Genomic DNA, 20,961 nt, shown 5'->3' with positions numbered 1-20,961 from the left:
GAGTACATTCCTGATATTGTTAAATGGACTTGGGAAACTTAAGACAATGAATGTGCAGCTTCATATTGATGAAGACATTCACTCTGTTGCACAGTGACACTGTTGAATTTCATTTAATTTACAGGAAGTTATTGAGAAAGAACTAGAAACACTGTTAAAGTGCTCTACTGGTCCAACGGTGTGAGTTTCACCCATTGTGGCGGTGCCAAAAAAGGACAGTGGTGGTTCAGTGTGCATTTGTGTTGATATGCAACAGACCAACAAAGCAACTGAAAGAGAAAGACATCCAGGTCCACATATTGTTGACATGATCATGCAACTGAATGGTGCCAAAGTTTTCTCCAACCTTGACGTGAACAAAGGCTACCATCGACTTAAACTGGAAGAAAGCTGCAGGTACATAACTACTTATTCAACTCATGTTGGTTTGTTCAGATATAAAAGACTCAGTTATGGTGTGTCATCATCTGCAGAAATCTTTCAAGATGTCATACGTCGAATAATTTTGCCTGTCACACAAGCTTTTAACTACAGTGATGTTATCTTGGTGTTTGGGGCTATATGAATGGAACATGTTAAAGCACTTACACAAGTATGCCGTGTGCTTGCTAATGCAGGTGTTACACTAAATGCAGAGAAGTGTGAGTTTCACAAAAACGGACAAATTGTTTGTTCTTATTTTCTCTGAGAAGGGAATGACTCCTGACCCTGAAAAGGTACAAGTATTGTTATCTACTTGCCCTCCAGAAGATGTGACTATGCTGAAATCCTTCTTGGGCATGGCCAGCTACTGCGTCAGGTACATTCCTGATTTTGCCACTTTGAGTGCCCCTCAAAGAGAAATAACAAAGCAAGATGTTGCATTTGAATGGTCATCTGAATGTGGCCAACGTTTCAAGTAAATAAAACATGCAATCAAAAATTCAACTGAAATGGTTTACTTTGAGCTGAAATTGCATACAGAGATTGTGGTAGATGCAAGTCCAGTGGGGTTGAGTGCGATCCTTGCTCAACACAATGGATGACCTGATGCTCAGGGAAACATTGTGGCCTATGCTATTCAGAGTCTATCTCAGAACGAATGTCCTTATCCTCAACCTGAGAAAGATAGATTAGATGTAGAATGGACGTTTGAACACTTCCATGTGTTTCTATAAGGTAAGCATTTTACCCTTGTCATGGATCATCAGGCATTGCTCACAGTTTTCGAAAATCCAAAATCCATAATGTTCCCTAGTATTGAGAGGTGGGGGTTGGGTCTGCAGAAGTATGAGTACACTATTGAGCATAAAACAGAAAATGGATCAAAACACTGCAGACTATTTTTCATGAGTGCTACTACAGCGTCATAGTACAATGTCCAAAGCATCTGAGGTCTACATCAATGTCATAGTAAAGTCATGTGCGCCTGCAGGTCTTTCTGTTGAATAGATTCTGTCAGCTACAAGTACTGACAGAGGCATGCTCAAGCTTAAAGAAATCATTACAACACAGTAATGGAAAACATACTTGACCTCTTACAGATGATGTTTAGTACCAGAAATTCAAGAAAGTTTGGGAAGAACTTTCTGTCACACTTGATGGTGTCATACTAAGAGGAGAGAGAATAGTTATCCCTGTAAGCCTGAGGCAACAAATTATTGAACTGGCGCATGAAGGACATCATGGCATTGCCACCACTGACAGAGCTCTCGGGGATCGAGTGCGGTTCCCGGGCCTTGATAAATGAGTTGAAAAGGAACTGATAGCTTGTGATCTGTGCAATTGTCTGTCTCCCAAAACAGCTAAGCACCCACTCAATATGTCTGACCTCCCTAAGCAGGCCTGGGAGAGGATTGCGTTTGACTTATTTGGACCCCTCAATAATGGACACCATCTCATGGCAGTTGTCAATGAATACTCATGTTTTCCTCTAGTGGAAGCCTTATCGTCAATCACACGTGACAAAGTCATCAAGAGGCTGGATGACATGTAAGCAACATGTGGTGTTCCTTCGGGTCTCAAATCTGGCAGCGGTCTACTCCTCAATAGGAGAGATTTAACTTTTTAACTGTTTGAACATCAAACATCAGCAAAGTACATCTCTCTGGCCACAGGCAAATGGCTTTGTTGAACGAAATATGTGTACTTTGAAAGGATAGTTCAACGTGCTGCGCTGGAAGGAATCGACCTCAAGTCAGCTCTGTGCACAGCCCTCAGTGCTTCCCATTTCATTCCACATTTCATGACAGCAGATAGCCCTGCCACCTTGCTTTTTGGGAGCTAAGGTGCTAATGGATAATTTGCAAAATGACCAGTTGAAATCTGAAATCTCTCGTTCTCTCTTATCTGATTCCATTATTTTAAATGACCTGGGTTTAGTGGTAACTGGTCAGCACCAAAGTAACCTGCTCAAAGTGACTATCTTTTATGCTTTCAGTTAGCCATCTCCAAAATAAAGGAGGAATTACCTAAATAAATTAGGTAAAGTGATAATTTTTTGTTCCTAGTACAAATTGGTATCTCTATCTGAGAATTCTCTCTGAAAACTCACCTTTTTTTCAAGAGAATATGAGTACATTCTGTTCATGGTGGTTCCCACCCAACCTCGATTTGTATTAAGAAAATCCACCTTTCCAAACTGTTAAGGCATCTGGGAATGTCTGTACCTCACCCGGTGGTAACAGGTTCCTTGGACTCACCTATGCTGGTGCTTTCGATCTGTTATCCGTTTTTAGTAGCGATATCCATGCACTTTACATGTAAAGGAAGCCTCACCAGGTCCTTGGCATAGAAGGCCACAGTACTTCCACCTACTGCATTTTCACAGCCTTTTCAATGTGCTTACCCATTTAATTCAATGTGCCAGAGGCAAGGTGGCAGAAAGCGGTCCCCAGCTTGTCGATTATTCCTGGATTGGGTAACTGGGGCATTAAAAGCATATAGGGGCACCTGAATCTTATTCCCCAAATCTCGCTGGCATTACATTTTTAAAAAACGTATTGCCACGTGCTGATTACCGAAATTTGGCTGGAATTCTGCATTAGAAGAGCATTGTGGAGTTGCCAAATTCTGCCAATTCCGTAGGCGGAGTGAAACATGGAGCAGACTAGCATGTCTGAGGTGGTCAAATCTGGAACTCACATGGGGGCATATCAGCAAGGTGGCGTTATGAAATTATCACCGCTTTTGCGTCCGTTTTCGGGCGAAAAGCGGCGATAATTTAATTGCTATCGCGTGGTTTGCTGACTTAGCGCCCGTCACAACAACTAATGAGATGCAAAGTGGGCATTCCGTCCCAAAATAACTTATCGCTAACCGACATTTCTCCAATTAACGAGCACGCTACCAAGCATGGCTCTTTATTTCTTTTCCTTTCCACCCTTCACAGTCTCCCACCCACAGTGTAGTCACTTCTATAACTGCACAACCTTTCTTGTAAGACTCACTTCAGTACCCATTCCCTTTCTCTTGAGGCTGTGTCCAAGCCCCCACTTCCTTCTTCCCCTTCGTCTGCATTACCACTCTTACCCACCCATAGTGAAATTGTAGTTGTTGCCACCCGTTGTATTGTATGCACTGCAGTGGTAACTGACCACTTCTGTACTGTTGATAAGCATTTTCACAGATGTAAATTTTCAGCAGTGCAAATTTATATTTACACAGAGTAAAAGTGACATTTGAACTAAATGAAAATGAAAACGTGTACTGGTCGATCAGCACAGAATTGCAAAACCAACATAACAAAACCACTTAATCATCACTGTTAATGCATGCATTCCGTGTGTTCAGATCTAAATTTTAAAAAAAGGTTTCCCTCTCTTAACTTCACCTCTGACATCCCAAGCTCAGCCCATTTCTACTGAACCATCAATCCAGCTTTATTTTCCAAACTTTTGATCTTGTCCTCACTCACTTTAGACATAGTCACGATTGCCCAGCGCTTTGCAAAGTCAGTACCTCGATCTAAGAGTTGATAAATATGGGGTTGACTGAGAAAGCGGAAAATAAGTCACACAATGGGAAACAGCGTTTGCAACGCTGTCATTACATCACGTTACCTTTACAATGTGATCATTACAACGTCCGTGTTGTTAGAACGCGATACCTTTACATCACAAGTCATTAGATGGACTTTATGTAGGGGGCGCTCTAACCTAAGGAATAGTATAATTTACTATCCCAACACCTTCCCTACTGTCGAGCAGGCTGGAGTTGGAATAGTAAATTATACTATTCCTAAATCCAGCGCGCCCCCTACAGCAAGTCGACCTAATGACTTGCGATGTAAAGGTATTGCATTCTAACAACGCGGTTGTTTTAACGACTGCGTTATAAAAGAATATGATGTAATAGCATGCGTTGTAACATGCTATATTCCACACAACACCATGTTCTACATAGAGGTGTCTACAATATTGATATAATGTCTATACCTTTAGTTTTGAAATGCCCCATCTTCTCCGTTTTGAGGTAGATTTGTTTGTAACTTTCATCTTGATTTTTAGAGGAAGTGTTGATTTTATTGACGTATTCTTCTTTTTGTTGTAGAACTCTAAAAGAGAAAACATGATCTCATATATATGGACAATATAAATTACAGCTAGACTCAGAATCAAAATTCACAAAAAAGGACCAAATTTACGTGCACAGGGGAAGATTAACCCTTTGCCCAATGATAAGTGATAGACAGTAGAGCTTTAATGTATAATTCCCGAGTAATGGGATACAGAGACCACAAGCAATGCACAACATTGTCTGAAATATGCCATCACCACTGTTACAAGTGCCTCAGTTTAAACTAGTAAGATCCTGTAATTAAACATATTTCATAGTAAAGCGAGCTATAATTGTTTAGATTTCGTAAAGAGATTAAAAACATTTTTTCAAATGCAAACATCTGAGGAGAATGTCATTATTTTCTACAGATTTTAATTAAATCTGTGTCCTGCATTGATGAAGCGTGGTAAGCTGTTAAGGTCAAATAATACTGTAATGAGGTAAAACCATGGGGCCTATTGAAAAACGTATTTTGTAGTATGTTGTGTAGTACTACAACAGTACTACAAAGCTCTACAAAATATTATTCACAAACTTACATAAAGAGTTTTAGCCTCCACCCAGTGGCGGCTGATGACATTTCAAAGCGGTGAGGAGCAGACGTTGGGGATGAGTTTTAAGTAGTGAGCGAGCAAAGTGAGACAGCCCAACTGACAAAATGGAACGCTAATGGGTAATCCTCTGGAGAAACCTTTGGAAAAAAAGGAGGGCCAAATGGTTTATTTTAAAGTTAATTTCAATAAAGATTTTTGTGAAAAGCTAGAATTATAGTTCTTAATTTGTGGTCTTGAAATATGTCAAACCATTAAAGAAAGTCCCATATCTTACTAAATTCTGCCTCGACAGCTGAGAAGCAATTTGAGTAGGTTTGCAACCCCTGAAGTGGGAGTTGTAGTCACATAGAAGAGTATTGTACACGCTGAAGAGGAATAAAAGTGACTTCAGCAGTGGACAAATATAATTTTCCAAATGTGCCAGCAGGAGGGGTCAAGGTCATGAAAACCTTTGTCAATGTCAACAGCAGTGAAGCCAACACTAGGGTGGGGTCTCAGCACTAGAGCCAGTGTGAAATGATAGCTCTGCTGGCCATGCGCAGGTTACTGAGGTCATACATGCTTGAACGTAGATAATGCCACAAATGATGACACAGGCAGACAATAGTTGTTTATATGCCAGTCTCTGTCTTATTAAAAATACAAGAGATCCTGATTGAATCATGAAAACAATGACTTTTAAACACAAAGCCCAGGACCGGAGCCTGATGACCTGACCACAATAAGCATTGAAAATGCAATAGGTCTCGCCTTTGATTAAGTTAAAGCTATTTGCTTTGCTAATGGTATTGTATAGCAAAGAAAATGGCTTTACTTAATGAAAGGCGAGACCTATTGCATTTTTAATGCAAGCAGTGGCAAACAATGGAAGAAGGAGGGGGCGCGACGGGGGACGGAGGGATAGCGATAGCGCGCCATGCGCACGTTGTGCTGAAACGCCGTGATCCGTACACATGCACATCTCCTGTCCGTCCGTACGCGTGCACATGGAATCCATATTGATTCCAAATAGGCCCTCGCATGGCGAGAGCAGCGCATGACCTAATAAATGTAGGTTAGCTCTCAGTCTCTCTCTTTGTTTCACAGCAGTGGAGTTCTCCACGCCGGCAGAGACACCTCAAGGTCAGCATTAAATGTTCAGGGCAGGTTATTTTTGTAGGAAGGTGAGACAAGGTGCTGAAGGTAGGAGGTCAGTAGGGTTGTATTTGAGATATAGAAATCTGATCCTCTGGACCTCTGGGCCCTCACTGTAACGGCCCAAGAAGAAAAGCAGGAGATACATTGATAGTGTAAAAGGAATGGCACAAAATAGAGGGCGCTATGTGGGGGCTAATTTTTTTGTTTACGAATGGTATGACCACTTTTTCTGAGAGATGCCTCTGGGAAACAGGGCGATATTTAGAGGGGCTACTTTTTTTATTGGCTATTACAGACATTAGTGCAACTGGGCCCTAGTAATGGCTGCCTTACAATGGAAAGCGGCATTAATGCACATTTTCCTTGGTAGCATTAGCGCCTACGTCACTCTTGCTAGCACAAACAGGTGTTTAGTTACACAAAGGGGCAGAAAGCCTACTTTGAGCAATAGGCCTAGGAGTAATGGTCCAGTGGAGTGGTCAGGGTAAACAGCCTGCTTTGCGAAGCCTCATCATCATTGGTGCTGCAGCTGCAGTTTGTAGCAGTTTTACTATACTTCCTGGAGTGCATTAGGGAACAGTGCATACTAGGGCCTCGTAGCAATGGTCCAAAGGAGAAGAAAATTGAGGCAGACGAGACACCTTGTTTTGGGAATCAGAGAGATGGGAGAAGGATTGTGGAACATAGGAGCCAATGTTAAAGGACAAAGGAGACAGCTTGCTTTGCAAGGCAGTGGCTATTATTAGTGTAACAGGTGCAGCAGCACTGGGGCTCAGTGGTAAGAGGGACACCACAATCATTAAAAAGGGAGCTTTGGGCTTATTTTCCTTGCTAGCATTAGGGACACAGGGTACCTTTTCTACAAAACGTGACAGGGAGGCAACATGCAGGACTCATTTTTTTCAAAGTGGGACCTAGAGCCCTTTTCAAGATTGAAATGATGGTCAGGCATGATGTGGAAGGGGTGAAAGAAGAAGAGATAGCCAGTGCTTAATTTGAGCCAGTGAGCACCGGCACTTAATCGTCATTACCGGCGCTTATAGTGCAAACTCTACCCAAAGGTATTTGAGCGCTTTTTATGAGCACCAGTTAAGAACATATTAATTTTTGGTAGGCACTGGGAGATTAAGTGTTTTGCCCAGAATCACAGGATGTTGAGCCTACGCCGAGACTCAAACTTGGTTCCCCAGCGCCAAAGTCAGCAGATCTGGCTGTTATGCCACATCCTCTCCCCACTTGTAGTGTTATGTTATGTTAAAGGGACTTGTAAAGCGCACTGTTACCGTTAGGTGTCCTGGCGCTGAAATGCGTTGCCTACTGGTTGAGAGGGTGAAGTACATGAATTGAATTAGGATCTGTTAGGAAAAAAGCCAGGTTTTAAGGCCCCTTCTAAATTCCAGGAGCCCAGCCGCTGCTCTGAGCTGCAGAGGGAGGCCGTTCCAGAGTTTTGCAGCACAGCAGAAAAAACTTCTGCCCCCCCCCCCACAACTAGCTGTTTTATCACGTGGGACTTTTACCAACCTTGCTTTGGTTGAACGGAGGACCCTGGCAGGGGTATACCATTGAAGGTATTTACTCATAAATGTCGGTCCACATCCCTCCAGGGTTTTGAAAACCAGGCAGAGAGCCTTGAATTCTATCTGCTGTCTCATGGGTAACCAATGAAGGTCCCGAAGTCCCTTTCTTATGTATACAAACTTGGGAATGCCCAGAAGAACTCTGGCAGCAGCATTTTGTACCGTCTGCAGACGATTAAGCTGCCTTTTATGAATATTGATATATAAGGCGTTACAATAGTCTAGACAAGACATAACAAGTGTCGTTACTACTGTCCTAAGGCTGTCATCTGAGAGGAGTATAAAAAAGCAGGATGATACCACCTTACTTATCTGATCGGCAAAGGACAGTCTGGAGTCTACCATAACTCCCACATTTTTTGCCTTCCCAGTGGGAGCTGGAGGTGAACTCAAAGATTGTGGCCACCAATTGGATGACCAAAGATTTGAGGGATTACCAAAAATAATCACCTCCGTTTTTCCTGCATTGAGCTTTAAACAGTTTGCTGACATCCAGCCGGCAACGGATTGCATACAGTTGTAGCAGTCCCGACCGGCCTCAGCCTCTTTGCCTTTTTGGATGGATAACACAATTTGAGTGTCATCGGCATAAGAGGTCAATTGGAAACCAAAAGAACGAATGAGGGCTGCCAGAGGAGAGACATATATATTAAATAGCGTGGGACTGAGTGCCGAGCCCTGGGGAACCCCACAGGGCAGAGAAAAAGGCTTTGAGCAATCAGTACCAATGTCTACTGTTTGAGTTTGATTTAAAAGAAAGGATCTTAAAAGAGCAAGAGCCTCGCCTGTAACCCCCTTTCCGCTTAAACGGTCCAACAGCACCTCATGGTGGACCGTATCGAAGGCCGCCGAGAGGTCCAACATGATCAGGATTGCCGCGCCGCCCTGGTCTAGTGCTTCTCTAATTTCCTCTGTAGACTTGATCAGCGCAAGCTCCGTACTATGTTCTGTATGGAATCCAAACTGAGTAGGGTCAAGGAGCTCATTGTTATTAATAAAAGCACTCAGCTGGTTGTTTATTTCTCTTTCGATCAGCTTGGCAGGTAGAGGAAGCCGAGAGATGGGCCTATAATTATTCGGCTCTTTGGGATCCAAATTGGCCTTCTTAAGAAGGGGGAGAATTGAGGCTTTTTCCAGATTTTGGGAAACAAGGCACACTTAAATATACTATTAAAAACAGGGGCAAGAGCAGCTCCAATGGTGTTAGATGCTAGTTTGGCTATTTGTGCAGGACAGGGATCTAAAGCAGAGCCTGATTTGATTACCTGCAAATGCTTAACAGTATCTTGGGCACTCATATTCTCAAAACAGTTCGATAAAGGCACTATCTTCGTGTCCATTGGACAATCCCAAACATCCTTCTTTATATCTTCTGCCAGTGAGTTACTGAAGGAAGAGAAGACTGTGCCTACTTTTTCTTGAAAGGCAGAGGCGAGAAGTTTGCAGAATTCCAGGTCGCCGTGAGGTTTAACCAAAGTTGGTGTTGTGAGCTTTAGAACTGTATTAAATAATTCTTTTATGGAGGATTTTGCTTTACTAATCTGTTCCCCATAAAACATCTTTTTGGTTTCAGTGAGCAGTTTTTTGTAACTGTGGAGGCTGTCTTTAATCACTTTTTTGGAAGCTAAGGTATAGTCCTTCCTCCACATACGTTCTAATCGTTTACATTCTATTTTCTTGTGTTTTAATCTCTCATCGTACCAAGGGGCCGAGGGTGTCGTTCTTCTAGGGGTGTAGACTTTGACTGGAACTGCATTTTTGCAAGCCAAATCTAGCCATTCGCTATATGCCATCGCGGCCTTGTCAACCGATGAAGGCCAGACGTTCAAAGTGGACTTCAGGTGGTTTTCAAATTTCTCACTGTTAATATTTTTCCAAGCCCTGATATTAACTTGGGGTAAAAATTCAATGGTTGGCTTGGAGAGCCTAGTAAGAGAAATCTCGAAAAAAACGGCTGCATGGTCCGACCAAGGAATTGGTAGTACATTGCTGAGTTTAATATTAGGATTGTTAGAAAAAATACCATCTAGGGTATGACCGGCCTTGTGGGTGGGGACTGAGACTAGTTGAATGAGTTCCCCCCCCACCAAAAATTTCCTGAAGCTTGGCGTTGTCTACAGCCAGATCATCCTCCAGATAAAAATTAAAATCTCCTAAAATAGTAAAAGAGTTTACGCTTAGTCCTTCTTCAAGGAGTGATCCTGCTAGATCTAAAAACGCACCTCTTGCTCCGGGAGGGCGATATAAAAGAATAGCATAAAAAGTGTCATGAGGAGAAATGCGAACATTCACTTCCAGAGCTTCACATGTCGAATTTGGTACTGGACAAAAAGAGGGTTTTAAAGAAAATTGTGATAAATTATCGCCAGTCCTCCCCCTTTCCTGCCCAGTCTGTCTTGAGTATAACATAGATAACCTGGTGGCAAAGCTTAACTAGGTCAGGGCCAGAAGCTTCATCTGACCAGGATTCAGTGATAAAGGCCATCTTGATACTGTGGTCCTCGATTAGCAGTGCACATTCATCACTGTGTTTAATGAGAGACCTAGCATTAAGAAGCATTGCTTTGATAGGTGCAGAGGCGTTCTTATCTTTATTCCTGGGTTTACCTCTATTCAGACATTCAGTAGAGGACGGGAACTTCCCAGAGCAGCTCGAGCATGATGCAGGAGCTCCTTTTAGAAGTGTCTCTGGATGTATTCTAGGACAGCACATATTACTTCTATTGGGATTTAAATATAAGAGAGCCTCTCTAGAATACCAGGGGGACATGCCATGAGCCCGGACCGAGCGCGAACGGGCGCAGACGGCTTGCCTTAGGCGCGCCTTTGGCGCACCAGCGACGCGGTCGCGTCAGCGCGGAAGATATGGGTTGCAGTGCAAGGCAACTAGAGCGCTAACCTTACCGGCTCAAAAGTTCCACTTCCGCTTTTACCGCGGAGCAAAACCGAGTACAGGCGTCACGAAGTATAATTGATATGTGGACACAACTGAGGGCGAATAATTAGCAGCAGCTAAGAATCAATTTTTAAAACCATATGTGCAAATGAGCAATTATGTGCAGAAGCAGGATCAGCTAAAGTTCCGTTTAAAAACACAGTGTGCAAATAAGCAGTTTGACCAGAAAGCGAGTGTAGGAAGTTGTCCTACCTGCCAGGCATTCAACACAGCTCTGACCAGGAAGGCAAGCACTGCACGGTCGCGTCAGCGCGGAAGATATGGGCAGCACTGCAAGGCAACTAGAGCGCTAACCTTACCGGCTCAAAAGTTCCACTTCGGCTTTTACCGCGGAGCAAAACCGAGCACAGGCGTCACGAAGTAAACAGTGCACAATATATAATTGATATGTGGACACAACTGAGGGCAAATAATTAGCAGCAACTAAGAATCCATTTTTAAAACCATATGTGCAAATGAGCAATTATGTGCAGAAGCAGGATCAGCTAAAGTTCCGTTTAAAAACACAGTGCGCAAATAAGCAGTTTGACCAGATAGCGAGTGTAGGAGGTTGTCCTACCTGTCAGGCATTCAACACAGCTCTGACCAGGAAGGCAAGCGCTGCGCGGTCGCGTCAGCGCGGAAGATATGGGCAGCAGTGCAAGGCAAGTAGAGCGCTAACCTTACCAGCTCAAAAGTTCCACTTCCGCTTTTACCGCGGAGCAAAACCGAGCACAGGCGTCACGAAGTAAACAGTGCACAATATATAATTGATATGTGGACACAACTGAGGGCAAATAATTAGCAGCATCTAAGAATCCATTTTTAAAACCATATGTGCAAATGAGCAATTATGTGCAGAAGCAGGATCAGCTAAAGTTCCGTTTAAAAACACAGTGTGCAAATGAGCAGTTTGACCAGATAGCGAGTGTAGGAGGTTGTCCTACCTGTCAGGCATTCAACACAGCTCTGACCAGGAAGGCAAGCCTTAGTAGTTGGTTAGAAGTTGGTTCTGTTATTAGCGATGCTAATAGGAGCAACTGGTTGGTGCAAGCTGCCTCCTGACGAGAGACCAGGCACTTATTTTTTCACAAATTAACCACTCAGAGATAGTCTGCTTGTCAGGGCCACAGCTATCTTTAGGGCAGCGTGTGCAGTTGTATTGAGGCCCAAGAGTGCAAGGGCTCACAGCACCCCGATTATGCATATTAGCACTTTATGGGTTCATTCGTTTTTTGTTTGACATGTTTGCTCTTTTATAAGTCTTACATCTACTATCGATTGTGAGCTTTAGAAAACCACACTTGAAATGACTGCATAATCCCAACATCCTACGATCAGTCCTGCCCCCTCCCCAAAATCCTTGCATTAAGTTTTGGAGGGGGGCATAACCTCTGGTTTAGACTCTCACGCACTAAAGAGCAGTCCCCCTCCTGGACAGCCTCAATGCCGCCGAGGACGCAGCATTTCTCACTTGAAAATCAGGTTTCGGTTCACATCAGGTATTTTGGTCGCGTCCCTGGAAATTTCACACATGTGGATTACAAGGTCTGTGGAGCACGCAGCCGGACCTCAACACTCCCCAATCTCCTAGATGCATCAACATTTGCATTCCGAGGTTGCCACTTACCCGTCCTCTTCGGTCTTTTCCTTTTCGTCCAGCTCGATCTTCTTGCACTGTAGCTCGTCCTCTGCCATCCTCATGGGTGTGTGTGTGCAGAAACTGCCCTGAACTGACAGCACTGGATCTGCTCTTCAAGACCCTCTTTTGCCGTATTTTCCTGCCCTCTGGTCTGTCTCTTCTTGCTGCCTCTTCTCCACTGGCACTCTATTTTTGCTCTCCTCGTGTCTGTTCCTGTCTCCGGTACCGCCTCCTGCTGCCTCTTTCGTGTGTCTCTGCCCCTCACTGTTTCTTTTGCCCTGCTCACGTGTCTTGTTCTTCCTTGGGTCTGTCCCTTTTGCTCGATTTCTGCCTCGCTATCCCTAGCACAGTATGTTTGGGGAGCGTCCATTCACTTCTTGACCCCATGTCCTCCCTCCCGTCAGCGAGCCTTGGGCTCTTTGCATCTCTTATCTCACTGTCGCTGCGGCGGTGTAAGCCTGTTTCTCTCTCTGTAGTCTTTTATGTTGGTTTTCTTTTCTTGATTTTGATTGTCCTTCTAGCTTTTAGACTGGTCTTGTATGCCCTTCTCTTGGATATCTGGGTTAACTCTTTTCACAGACTGCTCTCTCACCTATTCGTGCCCTCATCACTCAGACTAGAGACGGTTTTCCCTCAAGTCCCAGTATACCTCTGTCTCCCTGTTCTCTAACCTGCTGTCCTATCTGCTAAAATCCCAGCGGCTTCACTGCTCTCCGAGTCTCCTCTTTCCCGCCCTCTGCCCTTCTCCCCCTGCCCCAATCAGACCCCCCACAATCCACCGCTCACTTCCCCTCCGCCCCCCATCTACTCCCCAGCTAAGGCAGGTCACCAAGGAACCAGGGTCCTGAGTCTGACTGCTCGGAGGGCCTGATGGAAATGACTATATTTTGCCATCAGACACGTGGGAAACGGAGCTTTGGAGGTTTGGCAATCAAGAGATTTGTGTGTGATTTTGTGTTTCCAGCAGTTTCTAATAGCGCAGCAAGTCTACCAAGCGTGGTGTTCTTTATTCCATTTAATCAAGTACTTGCAAGGAAGTTGAGCCGGTGGAGTCGACGGACTCATGGTTACGCACCTGCGCGCTACGAGAGGTACTAGACCTGATAACGATTTTAGCAGCTTACACAGCAACCCTACACATTTTCCTACTCCCTGCTGACGAGAGGCAACTACCTCGAAACACGTATCCAGGGATGGCACACGCCACGCATACTTGCATTCACACTCGAGCATAGGTGTATCCGCCAACGCTGACCTTAAGGGACCATTTTCATTGGGGGAACACGCCTGGTAGGTGTAGCAGTGTGCGACCAATCTGGTTTAACTTTATATTCAGGCTCCCTTGAGCCGGTGGAGTCGACGGACTCATGGTTACGCACCTGCGCGCTACGAGAGGTACTAGACCTGAAAACGATTTTAGCAGCTTACACAGCAACCCCACACATTTTCCTACTCCCTGCTGACGAGAGGCAACTACCTCGAAACACGTGTCCAGGGATGGCACACGCCACGCATACTTGCATTCACACTCGAGCATAGGTGTATCCACCGACGCTGACCTTCAGGGACCATTTTCATTGGGGGAACACGCCTGGTAGGTGTAGCAGTGTGCGACCAATCTGGTTTAACAATAGGGAAGTCCGAATGGATATTTAAATGGGGGCATTGAAATGAAAGTAATCTGCACTAAAGGCATTGAAAAAGGCAAACATGTCGAAACCGGTCTGCTTGTAAATCAAGAATAAATATGAATTGAAGAAAGAATCCGTGGAGTGCGTTGTAAAATCCTTTTGGGGAAGTTGGTGAAAAATGAATTTGCGTGTACAAGCCACTAACACGCCAACGGCACCCACCTGCAAGTTGTTCGGCGGCAAGTGGCGTTTGTTGGAGACCTTTAATAGTTAATGTAAGAAGAAATCACTTTAAAATGTTTTGTCAGCTGCCCTAATTACCCCTGACTGATAACCTAAGTAAACAAAGACAAAAAAGGCAATTGTTAAATAAAAACAGATTCCTACTTAAGAATTATGTGCAGGCCTCTGCAGAATCTTAAAACATGAGCGACATTTCTCCAGCTATGTCAGGGCAGGAACGCTCACTTTGCATCTCATTAGAGATGCAAAGATGGGCATTGGGGGAAAGGGCGATAATGCAAGGATTCACGCAATAGAGTGACCTTGCTGATTAGGCGATAAAATTATCGCCACTTTTTGTCCGAAAACAGACGCTAAAGCGGCGATAATTTTATATCGCCTCCTTGATGATATGCCCCTAACTTCAGATGCCAACAATCCCAGGCAACAACTTTATATCTTTGACGTTGAACAGCAGAGCCGTGAGTATGACAACTGTATGCCGTCAGCTCAAGATGTCAACACTTGAGTCTATCCCACATGGAAACGAGTCTCGGTGTCGGCTCAACATCCTGTGATTCTCGGCAAATCGCGTAATCTCTTTGTGCCTAAAACATGAACGTGTCCTTTGTAACTTGTGTTCATGTTAAGGGCTCCAATACCATTGCGTTGAGTTTGCGCTTTATAAACTGCGGATAAAAGTGGTGTCCAAGCCTGCCCCTGCCAAGTGAAGTGCGCTAAGCAAACAGAAACACATTGAGGCGTGAAAGAGTAATTGCTGATCCAAATCTGGCTTCTGGCTTTAGCAGCTAAACACCGTCGAGCACGATGTGCGCAGACCGACGAGGGCGTGCTCTGTATTTGTAAAAAAACTGCTGAGTTGGAGCCAGCGTTTCTCAGTCAGCGGGGACAGTAGCATGTAAACATACAGATCCATGATGGTTTATGGGCTGATGTTCATTAGGGAGGGTAAAGCAACAGTTGTGATGGTCGATATTTAAAATTGCGTTTATTAAAGTATCTACAATTTAAAATGGTTATCATAGTACACGGGTTTACCAGCAAGAAAGGTATGCTGAAGTGGATGCCTGCCTTTGCCCGGGGGGACCGCAGAGTGCATTCTCATAGAGAAGCACTCTAGTAGGTTCCTGCTTGTGCCCCAGGGACACTGTAAAGTGCATGCAATGCCGAAGACAGCATGGTGCTGGAAATGGAAAGGCAAAGACTGCGTGTGCGTACCCGGGGCAATACTCCAGGGGAGGAAACTTTAAAAACAAAAGGTGGGACATGCTCTAAGCCTCTGTCAATTAGCACACTTTAATTTTAAATGACACACACAAAAGCCAATCAAAGCCAATCCTAAACCAAGGAGGAGTCAGACTGCACAAAATAGATAATAACAAATCGCCTACAGCGCAAGCGCTGTTTAGGTTCGACCTAAAAATGGCCACGTGACACAAAGCTTGTTTGTTAAGAAACATACAGCTAAGGTTTACAGCAGCGGGCCCCTCATGCAGCTAGGCCTGACTGTGCACTACAGCTGATAATTATTACAGATTAAGCAAGACGAAGCACTGTAAAAAACAAGCGCTGATATGATCCACTGCGGTTGACGACACACTGGCTACGCCACTGGGTTGGCCACACAAATGGAAGCTACCTTGTAAAATTCAAATCTTACCTCAAAACATTGTTTTTCATTGAGGAGGTTCACCTGGATGTTTAGGATCTGCATAGTGTCCACAATCCAATAAACAGTAAGGGTGATAGACAGTATTCTTCAATTAATCTCAGACACTGGTAACTAGTACTTACTTCTTCCGTAGCAGTAGCTCCCCAGTCAATCCAAGCATTGATAAGCAGCGTAAGAGCAGTGCCAATATTGGCTGGGGCTTTCTTCCATAACGCTTCATTGAAGACTGATGTGGCTGTGTCTTTGTTAACGCAGCTCCATGGTAGTCTTCAATGCCAAAGCTTGAACTGCCATGCCTGGATGGCCAGAGTGAAAATACCAGCTAATCTGTCATGAGCAGCTTAGTTTCAGCCTCAGCTGCTCATCCCACCCACTGAGAGCTCTGTATCCCTGCCCATAAGGAAACAAACGAATGCAGATATGTACTGGGCTAATTTGAATTGACAAAATGAGCCTGGGAGGTAGTGGCTCGCAGCAGCATAGGGTCAACACCCCTGAACCCATATGTAGGCACTGCTGCTGCCTTCACCACACCTTTATTTTTCTGTGCTGAGATCTCCATCCCAACTGTGGAGTCTCAGCACATACAAATATATGTTCTAAAAGTTAGTGTGGGAGGGATGGAGGAGTGGCTGTAAAATCGTGAATGCTTACTTCAAAAGGACAGGAGTTAAGGGAGGGCTAGGGAAGGTTTTAGGGAGGTATGTGTACCAACCCACAAAAGAGTAAGCCTATTACTATTCACAATCTGCCCTTCTAAATTTACTACAGCCAAAAATGGACCCAACACAGATACAAATTACTACATGTCAGAGCTGAAAGACCTGCACAACACATGGCCAACCACTGTGGAGGCAGTGACTGAAAATAAATGGTGTCTGAGGTTGAGTATTTATACCTGGTGCCTCCTGTGAAGTGGGAGAAGCTACTAAATGCTTCCCTTTGAAGTGCACAGAGTTCCTGCCTCCCCTCCCCTGACTAACTACAGGCGATTTGCAGCCTTTGTGTGAAGGCAGGACACAGCCTTTTCAGGTGTAAGTGTGGCTGTACCTAGCTCCGTCTTCCCATCCTGCCAGTGATGGTGCATCAGGCACATCTAAGCTCTCAATGGTCTGTGGCTGTCAAGCAGGAATCCATAAAAGCTAACTGCCATCTACATCCAGTCATGAGACCCAGAGACAGGCTGCAGGCACTAAATGCCTAAGGCAGGAAAATGCCAACTTTCTAAACTTGGGAGCTATAGAGGTTTTTTTCCAATCAAATCTGGATCATAGCTTGAGTAAATTAAAAAAATCTTTGAAGAATTTTAAGTTTTAGTGCGCACTCTGTGAAGAGGCTTTACCCTGACCCCAAACATATAAATAGTGAGGATTTCTCGGACCAATGGTCTAGTCACAATGTGCACTAATATGTCACAAATCGGCGTTTCAACATTATACAACAATGATAAACACTATTAAACAGAATAAACAACAAGCTCAAATAAAAATGATGCTCAGCAAACAATGTGGCCACAGTTGACTGTGGAAATTAGATTTCTTTAATCAAGTCAATGTTGTTCCAAAGACAACATTCTTGTACATGATTCATCCATATAACTGCTGGTCATAACTATGTTTCGTCATGAAAGAGTCAGGCTAGAGCACGCTCAGCTGGGAATCCAGCATTTGCTAATAATGTATACTGAGCCATAGATACAGCTTTCCTGTACAAGCAAGGATTTGATACCCTAAAGATACCCCTGATGAAGGGCTATTGTATCGGCCCAAAATACATTGGGTTGGACTGAATTGTTAGTCTTACAAGACTGTTATGACCATCAGTTATGTGGATCAATCATGTACAAGAATCTCGTAAAAATGGCAGTTTAAAACTACACACTCAAGCTGAAATGGCAGGTCTGAGACATGTTTAGAGGGCCTCTTAATTGGGTGGCACAATCATTGGTGCAGGCCCACTAGTAGCATTTAGTTTTCATGCCCTGGACACAAGTAGTGGCAGTTTACTAGCGACATACAAACGGTCTTGGCACCAACCGACCTCCAGTCAGCGATACATACACTGCAATTACAATGCAACCACCCAGCATGCTGTTGCATACTCCAATTTCTTTATGGGAGCTTGTGCTGCGGTCATAAACTGGCAGTAGCACAACCTCCCATAGAGAAATTGGAGCTTGTGTTAATCCCTGCACTGTGTGGCGGGCAGTTCACTGAAAGGCTGACATGGGTTTGCTCTCAGAAAGCGGCATCCTAATCCTGAAGGTGGAAATGCCTTTCTCAGGGGATTATGCAGCCTTTCCGACTGGCTGATGGGCTCAAGGAGCCTGTTGGATGTCAGTCAGATTGACCGGCTGGTTTGAATTCCGACCGTCGTAATTGTAATACGGTGGTCTGAAGTCACACCAGGGATGTCGATTAGCCCCTTAGTATTTTAATTGGGTCTAAGCCAATTCTACCATGTTTTAAGGAGAGAGAGAACAAGCACTTTAGCACTGATTAGCAGTGGTAATGTGCACAGAGTCCTAAAAGTCAACAAAAAAATTCTGAAAACAGGAGGGTGAAGGAAAATGTTTGGGTATGACCCTGCAGAAAGGGCCAAGTGCAGCACTCTATAATGGACTTTTTTAACTATGTGGGGGAAATCTAATACCATGCATCATAGCCATCAACAAAACTAAGCACATCAAGTCAAAAGTCGGGGTGGGCAGGTACTCGTGGAGATTTACTCTAGAGAATTCCACGTAGTTCTGTGAGAGGTGGGATTTCAGTCCCTCGTAGTGCTCGTACTGATTTTTAGCTCCAGGAGCTTATCCCATGCTTCAAAATTAGCACTAACAGCACCAAGTGCTGCACTGGGGGCTCTGCTTATTCCTGCCCAATTTTCTACTCGAGCTGTAGCATTCCCAATGAGAGCGGAAGCTTTCTCAATGCAAGTGGTGGCGACCTACTGCAACCACCCATGTTGAGACATTGCACCGGTACTCATCCTTGCGCTCAATCTTCTCACTCATGCTATGCAAGTAAATGTTGGTGAGCCATGCACAAGATAAACTCATCCAAGTGGCTGCTGGTATTGTTCTCGTGAAACTCCGCACTCCAGGCGACATGTGGAATGGGCAAAACTCAGGAAGTTCTGCCAGCAGAGAGGAGTTTACCGCCCACCCCTAGTCAATAGCTTTCTCTTAAACGTGCATTTTAGTGTCGGAAATATTTTTTTGCTTCCAGACACTATCATGTAGAACTTATTGGCACAAATTTGTGTAGTATATATAAACTACTTTGTCCTGTTTCCACAATATGTTGCTTTAGTTTGCATATAGATTTTCTGCATATAATTTCAATAGAGTAAGAGGCTACATGCATCACATTTAAGTTTACCCACATTTAGTTTTAGAAATATTATCAGTAATTCCCCTATCAACTTTTAATTTCTCGACATATTGACTCTGGAATATACAAAGTCTTTTGGGCAGAGGAAACATGGATCACTAAAAAACTAATCAACAAATGGGACTCTATCGGCACTGAATCTGATTTGCCCCCCAAGTTCCCACGGCCAACTGGGTTAGCATATGGCATTCAACCTTCATAGCCACAACTGTAGGAACTTTATTATATACACAACGCATTCTTGATCCCAAATAACCTTTTTGAACTAGGCTTACAAAACTCCAACAAATGCTGAAATTGTGATAAATAAAAAAGCTATTTAAAAATATCTCCTCCATAACTTCATATATTTCAAAGCCTTTTGGAATGAAATCTAAATGTACATGTATGAATTCTTCTAAACTCAACTTGACTTAAACTACAACACAGTCTCACTGGATATCTTCACAGAATCACCAACCCCTTTCATTAAACCCCAATGATCTGTTTCTAATTTGCATCTCTGTAATCTTGGCATCAAAACAATAATGAATTGAAAACTCCAAGAACATATCAATGCACACATCATGGGCTTAGCTTTGCTTTACCACAAGTCCTGGCAAAATTCTTTTCTCAAAAATACACTTAATCGATCCCTCAAAATGGATTTGGAGCATACCCAAACTATACTTAGCAGGAATGTATACGTCATTGATCCTATTGCTATATAAACCCATCCCAACAGCCACCTCTCACAACTGTATATATAGGTCAACCATGTTCCTCCCAGCGCTCCCTCCCCATCAATTCATATAACAGACATCCAATCTTTGTCCCCAGACTGACAACACACCACTTCCTCTGTTCTCCCACTGTTTCCTTACTCTTCTGCCACTTATCATTCAAGAATTTCTCTTATTTTCGTAGCCACTTAAGTGGTGTGCCTAAAAATAGTTTGCTCCCTCATTTCTGGCTTCTGCTCCTTACCCCGGTTTAACCCTTGATGGGATACTATCATCTGAGTCATAGTTCTGATTCAAGCAATTTTACACCAGCCTGTCCCACGGCATTGCCAATGGTAGCTATACTTTCATGAAAATGAAAGCGCTCTAATGATTTTTATAGCATGAACATTCTAAATATCCATGAACAGTGACTTAACAAATTTCCAAGTATTTACAGTCCTCCATCTTGTCCCATTGGAATCTTATACATGAAGCATGGAAAAATGATTTAAGATAATTGTTTCTACTCGCTTTTTCCGTATATTAAAAAATGATAGAGAAAAGCAGGACTTATTTGTTGTTTCCTCATGCATGTAAATTTGCAAAAGTTGGAATGTGAGTCCTAATATTTATTAATCAAAATTCCACCTGCAGTGCAGCAATGGTGATGGGATCACTTATCCATTGCCGAGCACTACCAACACTATTTGTCCCAAGAAAAAGGTTGGGAAAACACATATTGTGTGCTGGTGGAGCCTCTACTGCCTCCACCAGAGTACAGTAATGGGCAAGTACCATTCACCACAGAGCTACTGCCTCTACAGCATTAGAATGCCTGGCCTATTTAAGGTCTCCCTGGTGCAGATGTTTCCTTCCTGGGTCTGCCATACAGGGCAAGGCCACCTGCAGTACGGATTATTAACAATGTCTCCCAC

The 20,961-nt window shown here is 43.8% G+C and overlaps 1 protein-coding gene across 4 annotated transcripts in view; it reads right to left on the bottom strand.

Annotated features, from left to right (window-relative positions):
- Positions 1-20,961, bottom strand: part of LOC146855138 (solute carrier organic anion transporter family member 1A2-like) — a 643,199-nt gene that overhangs the window by 477,883 nt on the left and 144,355 nt on the right. Inside the window, exons 1-2 of one of the 4 annotated variants that reach the window (XM_085650572.1) lie at positions 12,373-12,648; positions 4,416-4,534 (exon numbers count right to left, since the gene is read on the bottom strand). In XM_085650572.1, the coding sequence (XP_085506698.1) occupies positions 4,416-4,475 (60 nt within the window). In that variant the 5' untranslated portion in view covers positions 4,476-4,534; positions 12,373-12,648. Of the gene's footprint in view, positions 1-4,415; positions 4,535-11,322; positions 11,413-12,372; positions 12,649-20,961 lie in introns of those variants that run through there. The other 3 variants (XM_085650571.1, XM_085650570.1, XM_085650573.1) reach the window with 3 other exon arrangements.

Source organism: Triturus cristatus, chromosome 4_1, assembly GCF_964204655.1.
Source record: "Triturus cristatus chromosome 4_1, aTriCri1.1, whole genome shotgun sequence".
NCBI classification, from domain to species: Eukaryota; Metazoa; Chordata; class Amphibia; order Caudata; family Salamandridae; genus Triturus; species Triturus cristatus.
This window is presented reverse-complemented; position numbering and strand designations above follow the sequence as displayed.